General features: G+C 41.0%; 1 protein-coding gene across 1 annotated transcript in view; it reads left to right on the top strand.

The window, feature by feature from the left end:
• Positions 1 to 10,443, top strand: part of LOC139469647 (uncharacterized) — a 35,277-nt gene extending 24,834 nt beyond the window's left edge. The window contains exons 17-22 of the mRNA XM_071251875.1: positions 562 to 783; positions 1,197 to 1,415; positions 1,811 to 1,978; positions 3,388 to 3,615; positions 4,481 to 4,714; positions 10,226 to 10,443. Of these exons, the coding sequence (XP_071107976.1) occupies positions 562 to 783; positions 1,197 to 1,415; positions 1,811 to 1,978; positions 3,388 to 3,615; positions 4,481 to 4,714; positions 10,226 to 10,443 (1,289 nt within the window). The remainder of the gene's footprint in view (positions 1 to 561; positions 784 to 1,196; positions 1,416 to 1,810; positions 1,979 to 3,387; positions 3,616 to 4,480; positions 4,715 to 10,225) is intronic.
• Positions 10,444 to 14,229: the final 3,786 nt, after the last annotated feature.

Below are 14,229 nucleotides of genomic sequence, written 5' to 3'. Positions count from 1 at the left end.
AGTTTATTGTATTAAAGGCCATTGGCCCATATACATGTGAGTGACATAGACATACAGCTATATTAACAAATATAACTGACGTAAGACAAAAGCATGATGAATGTATAAAGATACTTGTAGTTGAACGCTATACTTTTTGCTTCATAGCAGACATTCAAAGTTATTAGTAGATATACATGAAAATGACCAGAAGGGTAGATATTTCATTCTTATTTTGTTATATACAGGGCAAACAAACATGAAATGAAATTCGTCTTCAGCACCAAGGTTACAGACGGGGCAAATTCTTAGTGACGTTTCAATATTTAAATATCTTCCACTATTTACTTTTAAATCATCCAGACCAAGTCTAAAACGTATAAAGGTATTGCGGATGTGTTTGCATCTTAAATTTGAAAGATACGACTCTGGTTCAAGGAGAGACTTAATATTACAACATGTGTCGTATCTCGAACTTCCTGAAAGTGTAGAATGCCAATCCTGTCTGGACATATCAATTCTTGCTGTTTTGCCCTGTTATAAAGAACATGAAGTATGTACAACATGGTTATTTCCCTTCAGATATGAGGACTGATGTTGCTAGGTGGAAAGCGTCCTCTCTCTCAACTACTCTCAACAGAAAAGGTGCAGCACACCTAGCTAATGACGCCAAATTCCCTTCAGACGGGAGACCTCCGCGTTGTGCAAGATCCCGCCCAGACGACAAGCGACCATGGTGGCGCGTTGACCTTGGAGCTGTACACACTGTCAATAAAGTCTACGTCGTAAACGGCATTGAGACCTGTGAGTAAATATTAGAATATTTGGTCGACAAAACAAAAACGTCCATTTAAGATTTTTATATTGACGCTAAACGCACGGCGTTGCCCCCGTGCAAATAGATCTTCAGCAACCCATGCTGGCGATAGAGCTGACTAACTTTGCTCCATGACTTGGTTGATATCATTGAATCCAAATTGCGTGGATCGATGCTCATGATGTCAGTCACTGGACAGTTTGGTCCGGCCTCCATCATTTACAGACTGTCGCCATATAGCTGGCATATTGCTGAGTGTGGCGTTAAAAACAAACAAACAAACATGGAGTCGATGAGAGAAAACGTGTAATTCTTGGCATCAATAACTGTAACGTATCAATTTAGCATAAAATTGTGAAGCAATATAATTATTTAAATCTGCAAATTATACACATTTCAGGCAATGCTCGTTTCGATATCAAAGTTATCAACAAAAATCTGATGACAGCAGCAGAGACTTTGAAGTACTGCGTTAAAAACGCTGAGGTGAAAGGCTGTGGTCAAACAGATCAGTTCCGGTGTGAGGAGGGCGTGGTTGGTAACATGGTTGTCATAGAGAAACACAGCCCTGTCCTCGTTCTGTGCGAGGTGGTAGTGATTGGAACGCGACAGGAAGTTGGTACGTCACATTCACATATATAGTTAACCTCTTCACTTCTTTCAGACGTTCTGACACATATCGTAAGCACATCTCTTATCTATCAGCCACGCAAATATTAAACGCAGCATTCCAGTAAACACAATGACACACAGAAACAAAATTTTATTTTCGATATTATGCACTTGTTTTGTACCTCGGCATGCGGCCTTTGTCTTCGGAGAGGGGTATAGAGGATTTATTTTGGAGCTCAGAAATCCACGTGCAACCTGTCTTCGTGTCGGGGTATAAGGGATTTATTCTCTCGCTCAGAAATTTATTTCCTTCCCAGGCGGGAAACATAGTATTTTATCAAGATCACGTGAGCCAATCAGATCACATCATTCTGACATGGAGGTATGATAAACTGGTTTCAGAATGTCCGTCCCTTCAAGGGGCTAAGTACGTTCTGTCATCATTCAGCACGAAGGAAGGTTCTGAGGTCACAATTAACAAATGCACTGACGGCTTGGCAGTTGCGGGAGCTAAACAATTGAAGTGTCTGCGATCTGGAAGGTGGAACAAACTGCCCCCCGCTTGTCTTGGTGAGTATCTCTATCAGCGCACACAGCCATCACATGAAGATGTACGCATCACACATATCAGTCACATGAAGATGTTCGCATCACACATATCAGTCACATGAAGATGTACGCATCACATATATCAGTCACATGAAGGTGTACGCATCACACATATCAGTCACATGAAGGTGTACGCATCACACATATCAGTCACATGAAGATGTATGCATCACACATATCAGTCACAGGAAGATGTACGCATCACACATATCAGTCACATGAAGGTGTACGCATCACACATATCAGTCACATGAAGATGTAAGCATCACACATATCAGTCACATGAAGATGTACGCATCACACATATCAGTCACAGGAAGATGTACGCATCACACATATCAGTCACAGGAAGATGTACGCATCACACATATCAGTCACATGAAGGAGTATGCATCACACATATCAGTCATATGAAGATGTACGCATCACACATATCAGTCACATGAAGATGTACGCATCACACATATCAGTCACAGGAAGATGTACGCATCACACATATCAGTCACATGAAGATGTACGCATCACACATATCAGTCACATGAAGGAGTACGCATCACACATATCAGTCACATGAAGGTGTACGCATCACACATATCAGTCATATGAAGATGTATGCATCACACATATCAGTCACAGGAGATGTACGCATCACACATATCAGTCATATGAGATGTATGCATCACACATATTAGTCACAGGAAGATGTACGCATCACACATATCAGTCACAGGAAGATGTACGCATCACACATATCAGTCACATGAAGATGTACGCATCACACATGTCAGTCACATGAAGATGTACGCATCACACATATCAGTCACATGAAGATGTATGCATCACACATATCAGTCACATGAAGGTGTACGCATCACACATATCAGTCACAGGAAGATGTACGCATCACACATATCAGTCACATGAAGATGTACGCATCACACATATCAGTCACATGAAGGAGTACGCATCACACATATCAGTCACATAAAGATGTACGCATCACACATATCAGTCACATGAAGGTGTACGCATCACACATATCAGTCACAGGAAGATGTACGCATCACACATATCAGTCACATGAAGGTGTACGCATCACACATATCAGTCACATGAAGATGTACGCATCATACATATCAGTCACATAAACTGTACGAGTCACTCTTATCAATCAAATAACGTTTTACTCATCACAAATACTGTTCACACTTACTAGTCAGATACTGCTGTAAGCAATATAGGAGGTTATGGTACAACATATATATAAATGTATATTTTACCAGACACACATAGATGTACGGATCTAGTACACCAGGCCGAAATGCACATATACCAGCACAATGGCTGTAGTTGGCGTAAAATACTTTCAGACATCAGAGAGAATCTTGCCAGGAACAAGCCCGCTTCCATGAGCTCTGCCGAGCACTTCAACATCAGTTCTGCGGCCATGGCGGTGGATGGGATCTTTGACCACAGCTTCGTTGGCACTACCTGCTCCATCTCACACATGCACGACACACGTCCCTGGTGGCAGGTCGACCTGCAGGGCATCTACCAGGTCCAGACCGTCACCATCACCAGCAGACATGATTCTCGATGTAAGATAATCTAGTCTTGCCCTGGTTTCACGATCGCTGTCAGTTAATATTTAATAGCCTCAATCGGTGTAAGTAAATATAGTCCAGCCCTGGCATGACGGTCGGTGTAAGTTAATCTATTCCTGCCTTGACATAAGGAACGTTGTAAGTTACTCTATTGTGATCTTGGCATGATGGTCGAAGTAGGTTAATCTATTGTGATCTTGACATGATGGTCAAAGATAGGTTAATCTATTCTGATTTTGACATGATGGTCGATGTGGGTTAATCTATTCTGATTTTGACATGATGGTCAAAGATAGGTTAATCTATTTCTGCCTTGACATAATGATCGTTGTAAGTTAATCTATTCTGATCTTGACATGATGGTCGAAGTAGGTTAATCTATTCTAGCCTTAGCATGACGGTCGGTGTAAGTAAATTTATTCTGATCTTGACATAATGATCGTTGTAAGTTGATATTGTGATCTTGACATGATGGTCGAAGTAGGTTAATCTATTCTTGCCTTAACATAATGATCGTTGTAAGTTAATCTATTGTGATCTTGACATGATGGTCGAAGTATGTTAATCTGTTCTAGCCTTGGCAAGATGATCGGTTTAAATACAGCGACAAAACCCTTTTCATATCCAATAGAAATCTCTGCACAAAGCAGAGTCACTATCACTAAGTTAATCTGTTCTAGTCTTGACATGATGGTCGGTGTCAGTTAATTTATTTTTCTTAGACATGATAGTGGGTTAAGTTCAGTGAGACATGAGACGTGGTTCGGTCAACAAATATGTATAGTCAGCTGGAATCATCACCAAACTGAGTGCGGCGTAAATATAACATTCACACATTGTTTCGCTGTTCCGGTGTAAGGTTTGACGATGCGGGGCATACACGTGGTAGTCTACGGCGAGGATATTATTCCACGCAACCCCAGGTCCAAAGGGAATCTGTGTGACCCTCGACAGAAGACTCTTCACTGTGGCCACACCCTGACACTTACCTGCAAACCTTCTGCTGTTGGCCGTTACGTTCGGGTCGCAAAATACGAGCGTGGCCTGGCTCTCTGTGAAGTGGTAGTGAAAGGAAGGAAGCAAGTCCGTACAGGTCAGTGACGAAAGTATTGGTAGAGTTTCTTAATGTGTACTCAGTGACGAGAGTATTTGTAGTGTTTCTTTATGTGTACTCAGTGACGTGAGTATTTGTAGTGTTTCTTAATGTGTATTCAGTGACGAGAGCATTGGTAGTGTTTCTTAATGTGTACTCAGTGACGAAAGTATTTGTAGTGTTTCTTAAAGTGTACTCAGTGACGAGAGTATTTGTAGTGTTTCTTAATGTGTACTCAGTGACGAGAGTATTGGTAGAGTTTCTTAATGTGTACTCAGTGACGTGAGTATTTGTAGTGTTTCTTAATGTGTACTCAATGACGAGAGTATTTGTAGTGTTTCTTAATGTGTACTCAGTAACGAGAGTATTTGTAGTGTTTCTTAATGTGTACTCAGTGACGTGAGTATTGGTAGTGTTTCTTAATGTGTACTCAATGACGTGGGTATTTGTAGTGTTTCTTAATGTGTACTCAGTGACGAGAGTATTGGTAGAGTTTCTTTATGTGTACTCAGTGACGTGAGTATTTGTAGTGTTTCTTAATGTGTACTCAGTGACGTGAGTATTGGTAGAGTTTCTTTATGTGTACTCAGTGACGTGAGTATTGGTAGTGTTTCTTTATGTGTACTCAGTGACGTGAGTATTTGTAGTGTTTCTTAATGTGTACTCAGTGACGAAAGTATTTGTAGAGTTTCTTAATGTATTCAGTGACGAGAGCATTGGTAGTGTTTCTTAATGTGTGCTCAGTGACGAGAGCATTGGTAGTGTTTCTTAATGTGTACTCAGTGACGAGAGCATTGGTAGTGTTTCTTAAAGTGTACTCAGTGACGAGAGTATTTGTAGTGTTTCTTAATGTGTACTCAGTGACGAGAGTATTGGTAGAGTTTCTTAGTGTGTACTCAGTGACCTGAGTATTTGTAGTGTTTCTTAATGTGTACTCAGTGACGAGAGCATTGGTAGTGTTTCTTAATGTGTACTCAGTGACGTGAGTATTGGTAGAGTTTCTTAATGTGTACTCAGTGACATGAGTATTTGTAGTGTTTCTTAATGTGTACTCAGTGACGTGAGTATTTGTAGTGTTTCTTAATGTGTACTCAGTGACGAGAGTATTGGTAGAGTTTCTTAATGTGTACTCAGTGACGTGAGTATTTGTAGTGTTTCTTAATGTGTACTCAGTGACGTGAGTATTGGTAGTGTTTCTTAATGTGTACTCAATGACGTGGGTATTTGTAGTGTTTCTTAATGTGTACTCAGTGACGAGAGTATTGGTAGAGTTTCTTTATGTGTACTCAGTGACGTGAGTATTTGTAGTGTTTCTTAATGTGTACTCAGTGACGTGAGTATTGGTAGAGTTTCTTTATGTGTACTCAGTGACGTGAGTATTGGTAGTGTTTCTTTATGTGTACTCAGTGACGTGAGTATTTGTAGTGTTTCTTAATGTGTACTCAGTGACGAAAGTATTTGTAGAGTTTCTTAATGTATTCAGTGACGAGAGCATTGGTAGTGTTTCTTAATGTGTGCTCAGTGACGAGAGCATTGGTAGTGTTTCTTAATGTGTACTCAGTGACGAGAGCATTGGTAGTGTTTCTTAAAGTGTACTCAGTGACGAGAGTATTTGTAGTGTTTCTTAATGTGTACTCAGTGACGAGAGTATTGGTAGAGTTTCTTAGTGTGTACTCAGTGACCTGAGTATTTGTAGTGTTTCTTAATGTGTACTCAGTGACGAGAGCATTGGTAGTGTTTCTTAATGTGTACTCAGTGACGTGAGTATTGGTAGAGTTTCTTAATGTGTACTCAGTGACGTGAGTATTTGTAGTGTTTCTTAATGTGTACTCAGTGACGAGAGTATTGGTAGAGTTTCTTAATGTGTACTCAGTGACGTGAGTATTTGTAGTGTTTCTTAATGTGTACTCAGTGACGTGAGCATTGGTAGTGTTTCTTTATGTGTACTCAGTGACGTGAGTATTGGTAGTGTTTCTTAATGTGTAGTCAGTGACGAGAGTATTTGTAGTGTTTCTTAATGTGTACTCAGTGACGAGAGTATTGGTAGTGTTTCTTAATGTGTACTCAGTGACGTGAGTATTGGTAGTGTTTCTTAATGTGTACTCAATGACGTGGGTATTTGTAGTGTTTCTTAATGTGTACTCAGTGACGAGAGTATTGGTAGAGTTTCTTAATGTGTACTCAGTGACGTGAGTATTTGTAGTGTTTCTTAATGTGTACTCAGTGACGTGAGTATTGGTAGAGTTTCTTTATGTGTACTCAGTGACGTGAGTATTGGTAGTGTTTCTTTATGTGTACTCAGTGACGAAAGTATTTGTAGAGTTTCTTAATGTGTACTCAGTGACGAGAGCATTGGTAGTGTTTCTTAATGTGTACTCAGTGACGAGAGCATTGGTAGTGTTTCTTAATGTGTACTCAGTGACGTGAGTATTGGTAGAGTTTCTTAATGTGTACTCAGTGACGTGAGTATTTGTAGTGTTTCTTAATGTGTACTCAGTGACGAGAGTATTGGTAGAGTTTCTTAATGTGTACTCAGTGACGTGAGTATTTGTAGTGTTTCTTAATGTGTACTCAGTGACGTGAGCATTGGTAGTGTTTCTTTATGTGTACTCAGTGACGTGAGTATTGGTAGTGTTTCTTAATGTGTACTCAGTGACGTGAGTATTGGTAGAGTTTCTTAATGTGTACTCAGTGACGTGAGTATTGGTAGAGTTTCTCTATGTGTACTCAGTGACGTGAGTATTGGTAGAGCCATGTTAGTGTGGTAATGTACTCACACACTGTAGATGCACCTTCCTATCAGGCACTGAACATTCACCTACTCAAGCATTGAAGATTTACTTACCACACATTGTAGATTCAGCTACTTATCACGCATTGTAGATTCAGCTAATTATCACGCGTTGTAGATTCAGCTACTTATCACGCATTGTAGATTCACCTACTTATCACGCATTGTAGATTCAGCTACTTATCACGCATTGTAGATTCAGCTACTTATCACGCATTGTAGATTCACCTACTTATCACGCATTGTAGATTCAGCTACTTATCACGCATTGTAGATTCACCTACTTACCACGCATTGTAGATTCACCTACTTATCACGCATTGTAGATTCAGCTACTTATCACGCATTGTAGATTCACCTACTTACCACGCATTGTAGATTCACCTACTTATCACGCATTGTAGATTCAGCTACTTATCACGCATTGTAGATTCAGCTACTTATCACGCATTGTAGATTCACCTACTTATCACGCATTGTAGATTCAGCTACTTATCACGCATTGTAGATTCAGCTACTTATCACGCATTGTAGATTCACCTACTTACCACGCATTGTAGATTCACCTACTTATCACGCATTGTAGATTCAGCTACTTATCACGCATTGTAGATTCAGCTAATTATCACGCATTGTAGATTCACCTACTTATCACGCATTGTAGATTCAGCTACTTATCACGCATTGTAGATTCAGCTACTTATCACGCACTGTAGATTCACCTACTTATCACGCATTGTAGATTCACCTACTTATCACGCATTGTAGATTCAGCTACTTATCACGCACTGTAGATTCACCTACTTATCACGCATTGTAGATTCAGCTACTTATCACGCACTGTAGATTCAGCTACTTATCACGCATTGTAGATTCAGCTACTTATCACGCATTGTAGATTCAGCTACTTATCACGCATTGTAGATTCAGCTACTTATCACGCATTGTAGATTCACCTACTTATCACGCATTGTAGATTCACCTACTTATCACGCATTGTAGATTCACCTACTTATCACGCACTGTAGATTCACCTACTTATCACGCATTGTAGATTCAGCTACTTATCACACATTGTAGATTCACCTACTTATCACGCATTGTAGATTCACCTACTTATCACGCATTGTAGATTCAGCTACTTATCACGCACTGTAGATTCACCTACTTATCACGCATTGTAGATTCAGCTACTTATCACGCATTGTAGATTCAGCTACGTATCACACATTGTAGATTCAGCTACTTATCACGCACTGTAGATTCAGCTACGTATCACGCATTGTAGATTCACCTACTTATCACGCATTGTAGATTCACCTACTTATCACGCATTGTAGATTCAGCTAATTATCACGCACTGTAGATTCAGCTACGTATCACACATTGTAGATTCAGCTACTTATCACGCATTGTAGATTCACCTACTTATCACGCATTGTAGATTCAGCTACTTATCACGCATTGTAGATTCAGCTACTTATCACGCATTGTAGATTCAGCTACTTATCACGCATTGTAGATTCAGCTACTTATCACGCATTGTAGATTCACCTACTTATCACGCATTGTAGATTCACCTACTTACCACGCATTGTAGATTCAGCTACTTATCACGCGTTGTAGATTCAGCTACTTATCACGCATTGTAGATTCACCTACTTATCACGCATTGTAGATTCACCTACTTATCACGCATTGTAGATTCAGCTACTTATCACGCATTGTAGATTCACCTACTTACCACGCATTGTAGATTCATCTACTTACCACGCATTGTAGATTCACCTACTTATCACGCATTGTAGATTCACCTACTTACCACGCATTGTAGATTCAGCTACTTATCACGCATTGTAGATTCAGCTACTTATCACGCATTGTAGATTCAGCTACTTATCACGCATTGTAGATTCACCTACTTACCACGCATTGTAGATTCATCTACTTATCACGCATTGTAGATTCAGCTACTTATCACGCATTGTAGATTCAGCTACGTATCACGCATTGTAGATTCACCTACTTATCACACATTGTAGATTCACCTACTTACCACGCATTGTAGATTCACCTACTTACCACGCATTGTAGATTCAGCTACTTATCACGCATTGTAGATTCAGCTACTTATCACGCATTGTAGATTCAGCTACGTATCACGCATTGTAGATTCACCTACTTATCACACATTGTAGACTCAGCTACTTATCACGCACTGTAGATTCACCTACTTATCACGCAATGTAGATTTACTTGTCACACAATTTAGATTAACAAACATTATCACGCACTGTATATTTTCATGCACTGTATATTAACCTACTTATCACGCAACCCGTGAAGATCCGGGATAGAATAGGTCTTCAGCAACCCTTGCTTGCCGTAAAAGGCGAGTACGCTTGTCATAAGAGGCGACTTACTGGATCGGGTGGTCAGGCTCGCTGACTTGGTTGATGCATGTCATCGATCCCGATTGCGTGGATCGATGCTCATGATGTCAATCATTGGATTGTCAGGCCCAGACTGGATTATTTACAGACCGCCGTCATATAGCTGGAATATTGCTGAGTGCGGCGTTAAACAACAAACAAACAATCTTATCACGCAATGTAGGCTTGAATATCACGCACGGCTGTCTCACCTACTTATTACTCACTGTGGTTTCAGATTTACTTGCCACGGGCTGTAAGTTCGACTACTAATCGTGTGTCTTCCAGATTGTCCTCCTTTGGAAGACAATCGTCTGCCTTCAGGTCTTTTCAACAAGTACAACCTCAATGGACTGCAGGCAACAAACACATCTCGCTCCCGGGGAACAGAAGTTCGCGTTGGTTGCCGCAACAACTACAGGCCAATTGGCCACACCTCCCTCGTGTGCCAGAAGACTGGACAATGGAATGTAGAACCTGCAGTGTGTTCAGGCAAGCAGACCTAGTCGTTCTCTCACGGGTGACACATGACTTCATTCAGCATTGTTTGATACTGTAGGTGTGCTGTAGGCAGGAGCGAGTGAGTATGGTTTTACGCAGCTTTTAGGCCCATTATATTACAACCATTATATGTGTCCGAGGTCGTAGATCAATTGTCCAGTGTGTCAGCGAGGTCGTAGATCAATTGTACAGTGTGTCTGCGAGGTTGTAAATCAATTGTCCAGTGTGTACGCGAGCTTGTAGATCAATTGTCCAGTGTGTCCGCAAGGTCGTAGATCAATTGTTCAGTGTGTACGCGAGGTCGTAGATCAATTGTACAGTGTGTCCGCAAGGTCGTAGATCAATTGTTCAGTGTGTCAGCGAGCTTGTAGATCAAGTGTACAGTGTGTCAGCGAGGTCGTAGATCAATTGTCCAGTGTGTACGCGAGGTCGTAGATCAATTATCCAGAGTGTCCGCAAGGTCGTAGATCAATTGTAAAGTGTGTACGCGAGGTCGTAGATCAATTGTACAGTGTGTACGCGAGATCGTAGATCAATTTCCAGTGTTTCCGCGAGGTCGTAGATCAATTGTCCAGTGTGTCCGCAAGGTCGTAGATCAATTGTCCAGTGTTTCCGCAAGGTCGTAGATCAATTGTGAAGTGTGTACGCGAGGTCGTAGATCAATTGCACAGTGTGTCCGCAAGATCGTAGATTAATTTCCAGTGTTTCCGCGAGATCGTACATCAATTGTCCAGTGTGTCCGCAAGGTCGTAGATCAATTGTTCAGTGTGTACGCGAGGTCGTAGATCAATTGTCCTGTGTGTACGCGATGTCTTAGATCAGGTAATATTGTCCAGTGTGTTCGCGAGGTCGTACATCAATTGTGAAGTGTGTTCGCGAGGTCGTACATCAATTGTCCAGTGTGTCAGCGAGGTCGTAGATCAATTGTCCAGTGTGTCCGCGAGATCGTTGATCAATTGACTAATGCATCTATGAGGTCGCAGATCATTTGTCCTATCTTGTTGAATATTTGTGTGTTCACAGCCCCAAGTAAGCTGCCATGGCGCTGCCCCGTACACGAAGGCTACTTCTATCATGCAGAAGAAGACTTCTGCTTCAAGTTGGAGACAAGCCGTACAACCTGGTATGCCGCCGTGAGGGCGTGTGCGGCCACGCCAGAAGGCTTTCTCGCTGAACTCAACACTGAAGTGAAACACCAGGCGGTCCATGAAGCTGTACAGAGTCTGGAAGGTAGCATGTACTGTAGTGAAGTACCGGACAGTCAATAAAACTACAATTCTTGAAAGTAGGACGCATTGTAGGGAGGAACAAGACAGCCCTTAATGCTGTATAGTGTCTTAAAGTAGGATGTATCGTAGTGAACCAGACAGTCCATCAAGCTGTACAGTGTCATGAAAGTAGGATGTGTTGTAGTGAAGAATCAGACAGTCCATCAATCTGTACAGTGTCATGAAAGTAGGATGTATTGTAGTGAAGAATCAGACAGTCCATCAAGCTGTACAGTGTCATGAAAGTAGGATGTATTGTAGTGAAGAATCAGACAGTCCATCAAGCTGTACAGTGTCATGAAAGTAGGATGTATTGTAGTGAAGAATCAGACAGTCCATCAAGCTGTACAGTGTCATGAAAGTAGGATGTATTGTAGTGAAGAATCAGACAGTCCATCAAGCTGTACAGTGTCATGAAAGTAGGATGTATTGTAGTGAAGAATCAGACAGTCCATCAAGCTGTACAGTGTCATGAAAGTAGGATGTATTGTAGTGAAGAATCAGACAGTCCATCAAGCTGTACAGTGTCATGAAAGTAGGATGTATTGTAGTGAAGAATCAGACAGTCCATCAAGCTGTACAGTGTCATGAAAGTAGGATGTATTGTAGTGAAGAATCAGACAGTCCATGAAGCTGTACAGTGTCATGAAAGTAGGATGTATTGTAGTGAAGAATCAGACAGTCCATCAAGCTGTACAGTGTCATGAAAGTAGGATGTATTGTAGTGAAGAATCAGACAGTCCATCAAGCTGTACAGTGTCATGAAAGTAGGATGTATTGTAGTGAAGAATCAGACAGTCCATCAAGCTGTACAGTGTCATGAAAGTAGGATGTATTGTAGTGAAGAATCAGACAGTCCATCAATCTGTACAGTGTCATGAAAGTAGGATGTATTGTAGTGAAGAATCAGACAGTCCATCAAGCTGTACAGTGTCATGAAAGTAGGATGTATTGTAGTGAAGAATCAGACAGTCCATCAAGCTGTACAGTGTCATGAAAGTAGGATGTGTTGTAGTGAAGAATCAGACAGTCCATCAAGCTGTACAGTGTCATGAAAGTAGGATGTATTGTAGTGAAGAATCAGACAGTCCATCAAGCTGTACAGTGTCATGAAAGTAGGATGTGTTGTAGTGAAGAATCAGACAGTCCATCAAGCTGTACAGTGTCATGAAAGTAGGATGTATTGTAGTGAAGAATCAGACAGTCCATCAAGCTGTACAGTGTCATGAAAGTAGGATGTATTGTAGTGAAGAATCAGACAGTTCATCAAGCTGTACAGTGTCATGAAAGTAGGATGTATTGTAGTGAAGAATCAGACAGTCCATCAAGCTGTACAGTGTCATGAAAGTAGGATGTATTGTAGTGAAGAATCAGACAGTCCATCAAGCTGTACAGTGTCATGAAAGTAGGATGTATTGTAGTGAAGAATCAGACAGTCCATCAAGCTGTACAGTGTCATGAAAGTAGGATGTATTGTAGTGAAGAATCAGACAGTCCATCAAGCTGTACAGTGTCATGAAAGTAGGATGTATTGTAGTGAAGAATCAGACAGTCCATCAAGCTGTACAGTGTCATGAAAGTAGGATGTATTGTAGTGAAGAATCAGACAGTCCATCAAGCTGTACAGTGTCATGAAAGTAGGATGTATTGTAGTGAAGAATCAGACAGTCCATCAAGCTGTACAGTGTCATGAAAGTAGGATGTATTGTAGTGAAGAATCAGACAGTCCATCAAGCTGTACAGTGTCATGAAAGTAGGATGTATTGTAGTGAAGAATCAGACAGTCCATCAAGCTGTACAGTGTCATGAAAGTAGGATGTATTGTAGTGAAGAATCAGACAGTCCATCAAGCTGTACAGTGTCATGAAAGTAGGATGTATTGTAGTGAAGAATCAGACAGTCCATCAAGCTGTACATTGTCATAAAGGAGGACGTATTGTAGTGAAGAATCAGACAGTCCATCAAGCTGTACAGTGTCATGAAAGTAGGATGTATTGTAGTGAAGAATCAGACAGTCCATCAAGCTGTACAGTGTCATGAAAGTAGGATGTATTGTAGTGAAGAATCAGACAGTCCATCAAGCTGTACAGTGTCTTAAAGTAGGATGTATTGTAGTGAAGTACCAGACATTTCATGAAGCTTTGCAGTGTCTTAAAGTAGGACGTATTCCAGAGAAAAGCCAGACAGTCCATGAAGCTGTACAGTGTCTTAAAGTAGGACGTTTTCTAGAGAAGAACCAGACAGTTCATCGAGCTGTACAGTGTCTTGAAAGTAGGATGTATTGTAGTGAATAACCCATCATTGCATGAAGCTGTACAGTGGCTTGAACGTAGGGCGTCTTGTAGTGAAGTACCAGACAGTCCATGAAGATGTATAGTGTCTTAAAGTAGGCTGTATTGTAGTGAAGTACCAGACGGTCCACAAAACTTTATTGTGTCTTAAAGTAGGGCGCATTGAAGTGAGGTACCAGACAGTCCATGAAGATGTATAGTGTCTTTAAGTTGGCTGTATTGTAGTGAAGTA

This window comes from Haliotis cracherodii, unplaced genomic scaffold, assembly GCF_022045235.1.
Source record: "Haliotis cracherodii isolate W230 unplaced genomic scaffold, xgHalCrac1.p SCAF_2, whole genome shotgun sequence".
NCBI classification, from domain to species: Eukaryota; Metazoa; Mollusca; class Gastropoda; order Lepetellida; family Haliotidae; genus Haliotis; species Haliotis cracherodii.
The sequence above is the reverse complement of the archived record's forward strand: the minus strand, read 5'-3'. Positions and strand labels throughout refer to the sequence as shown.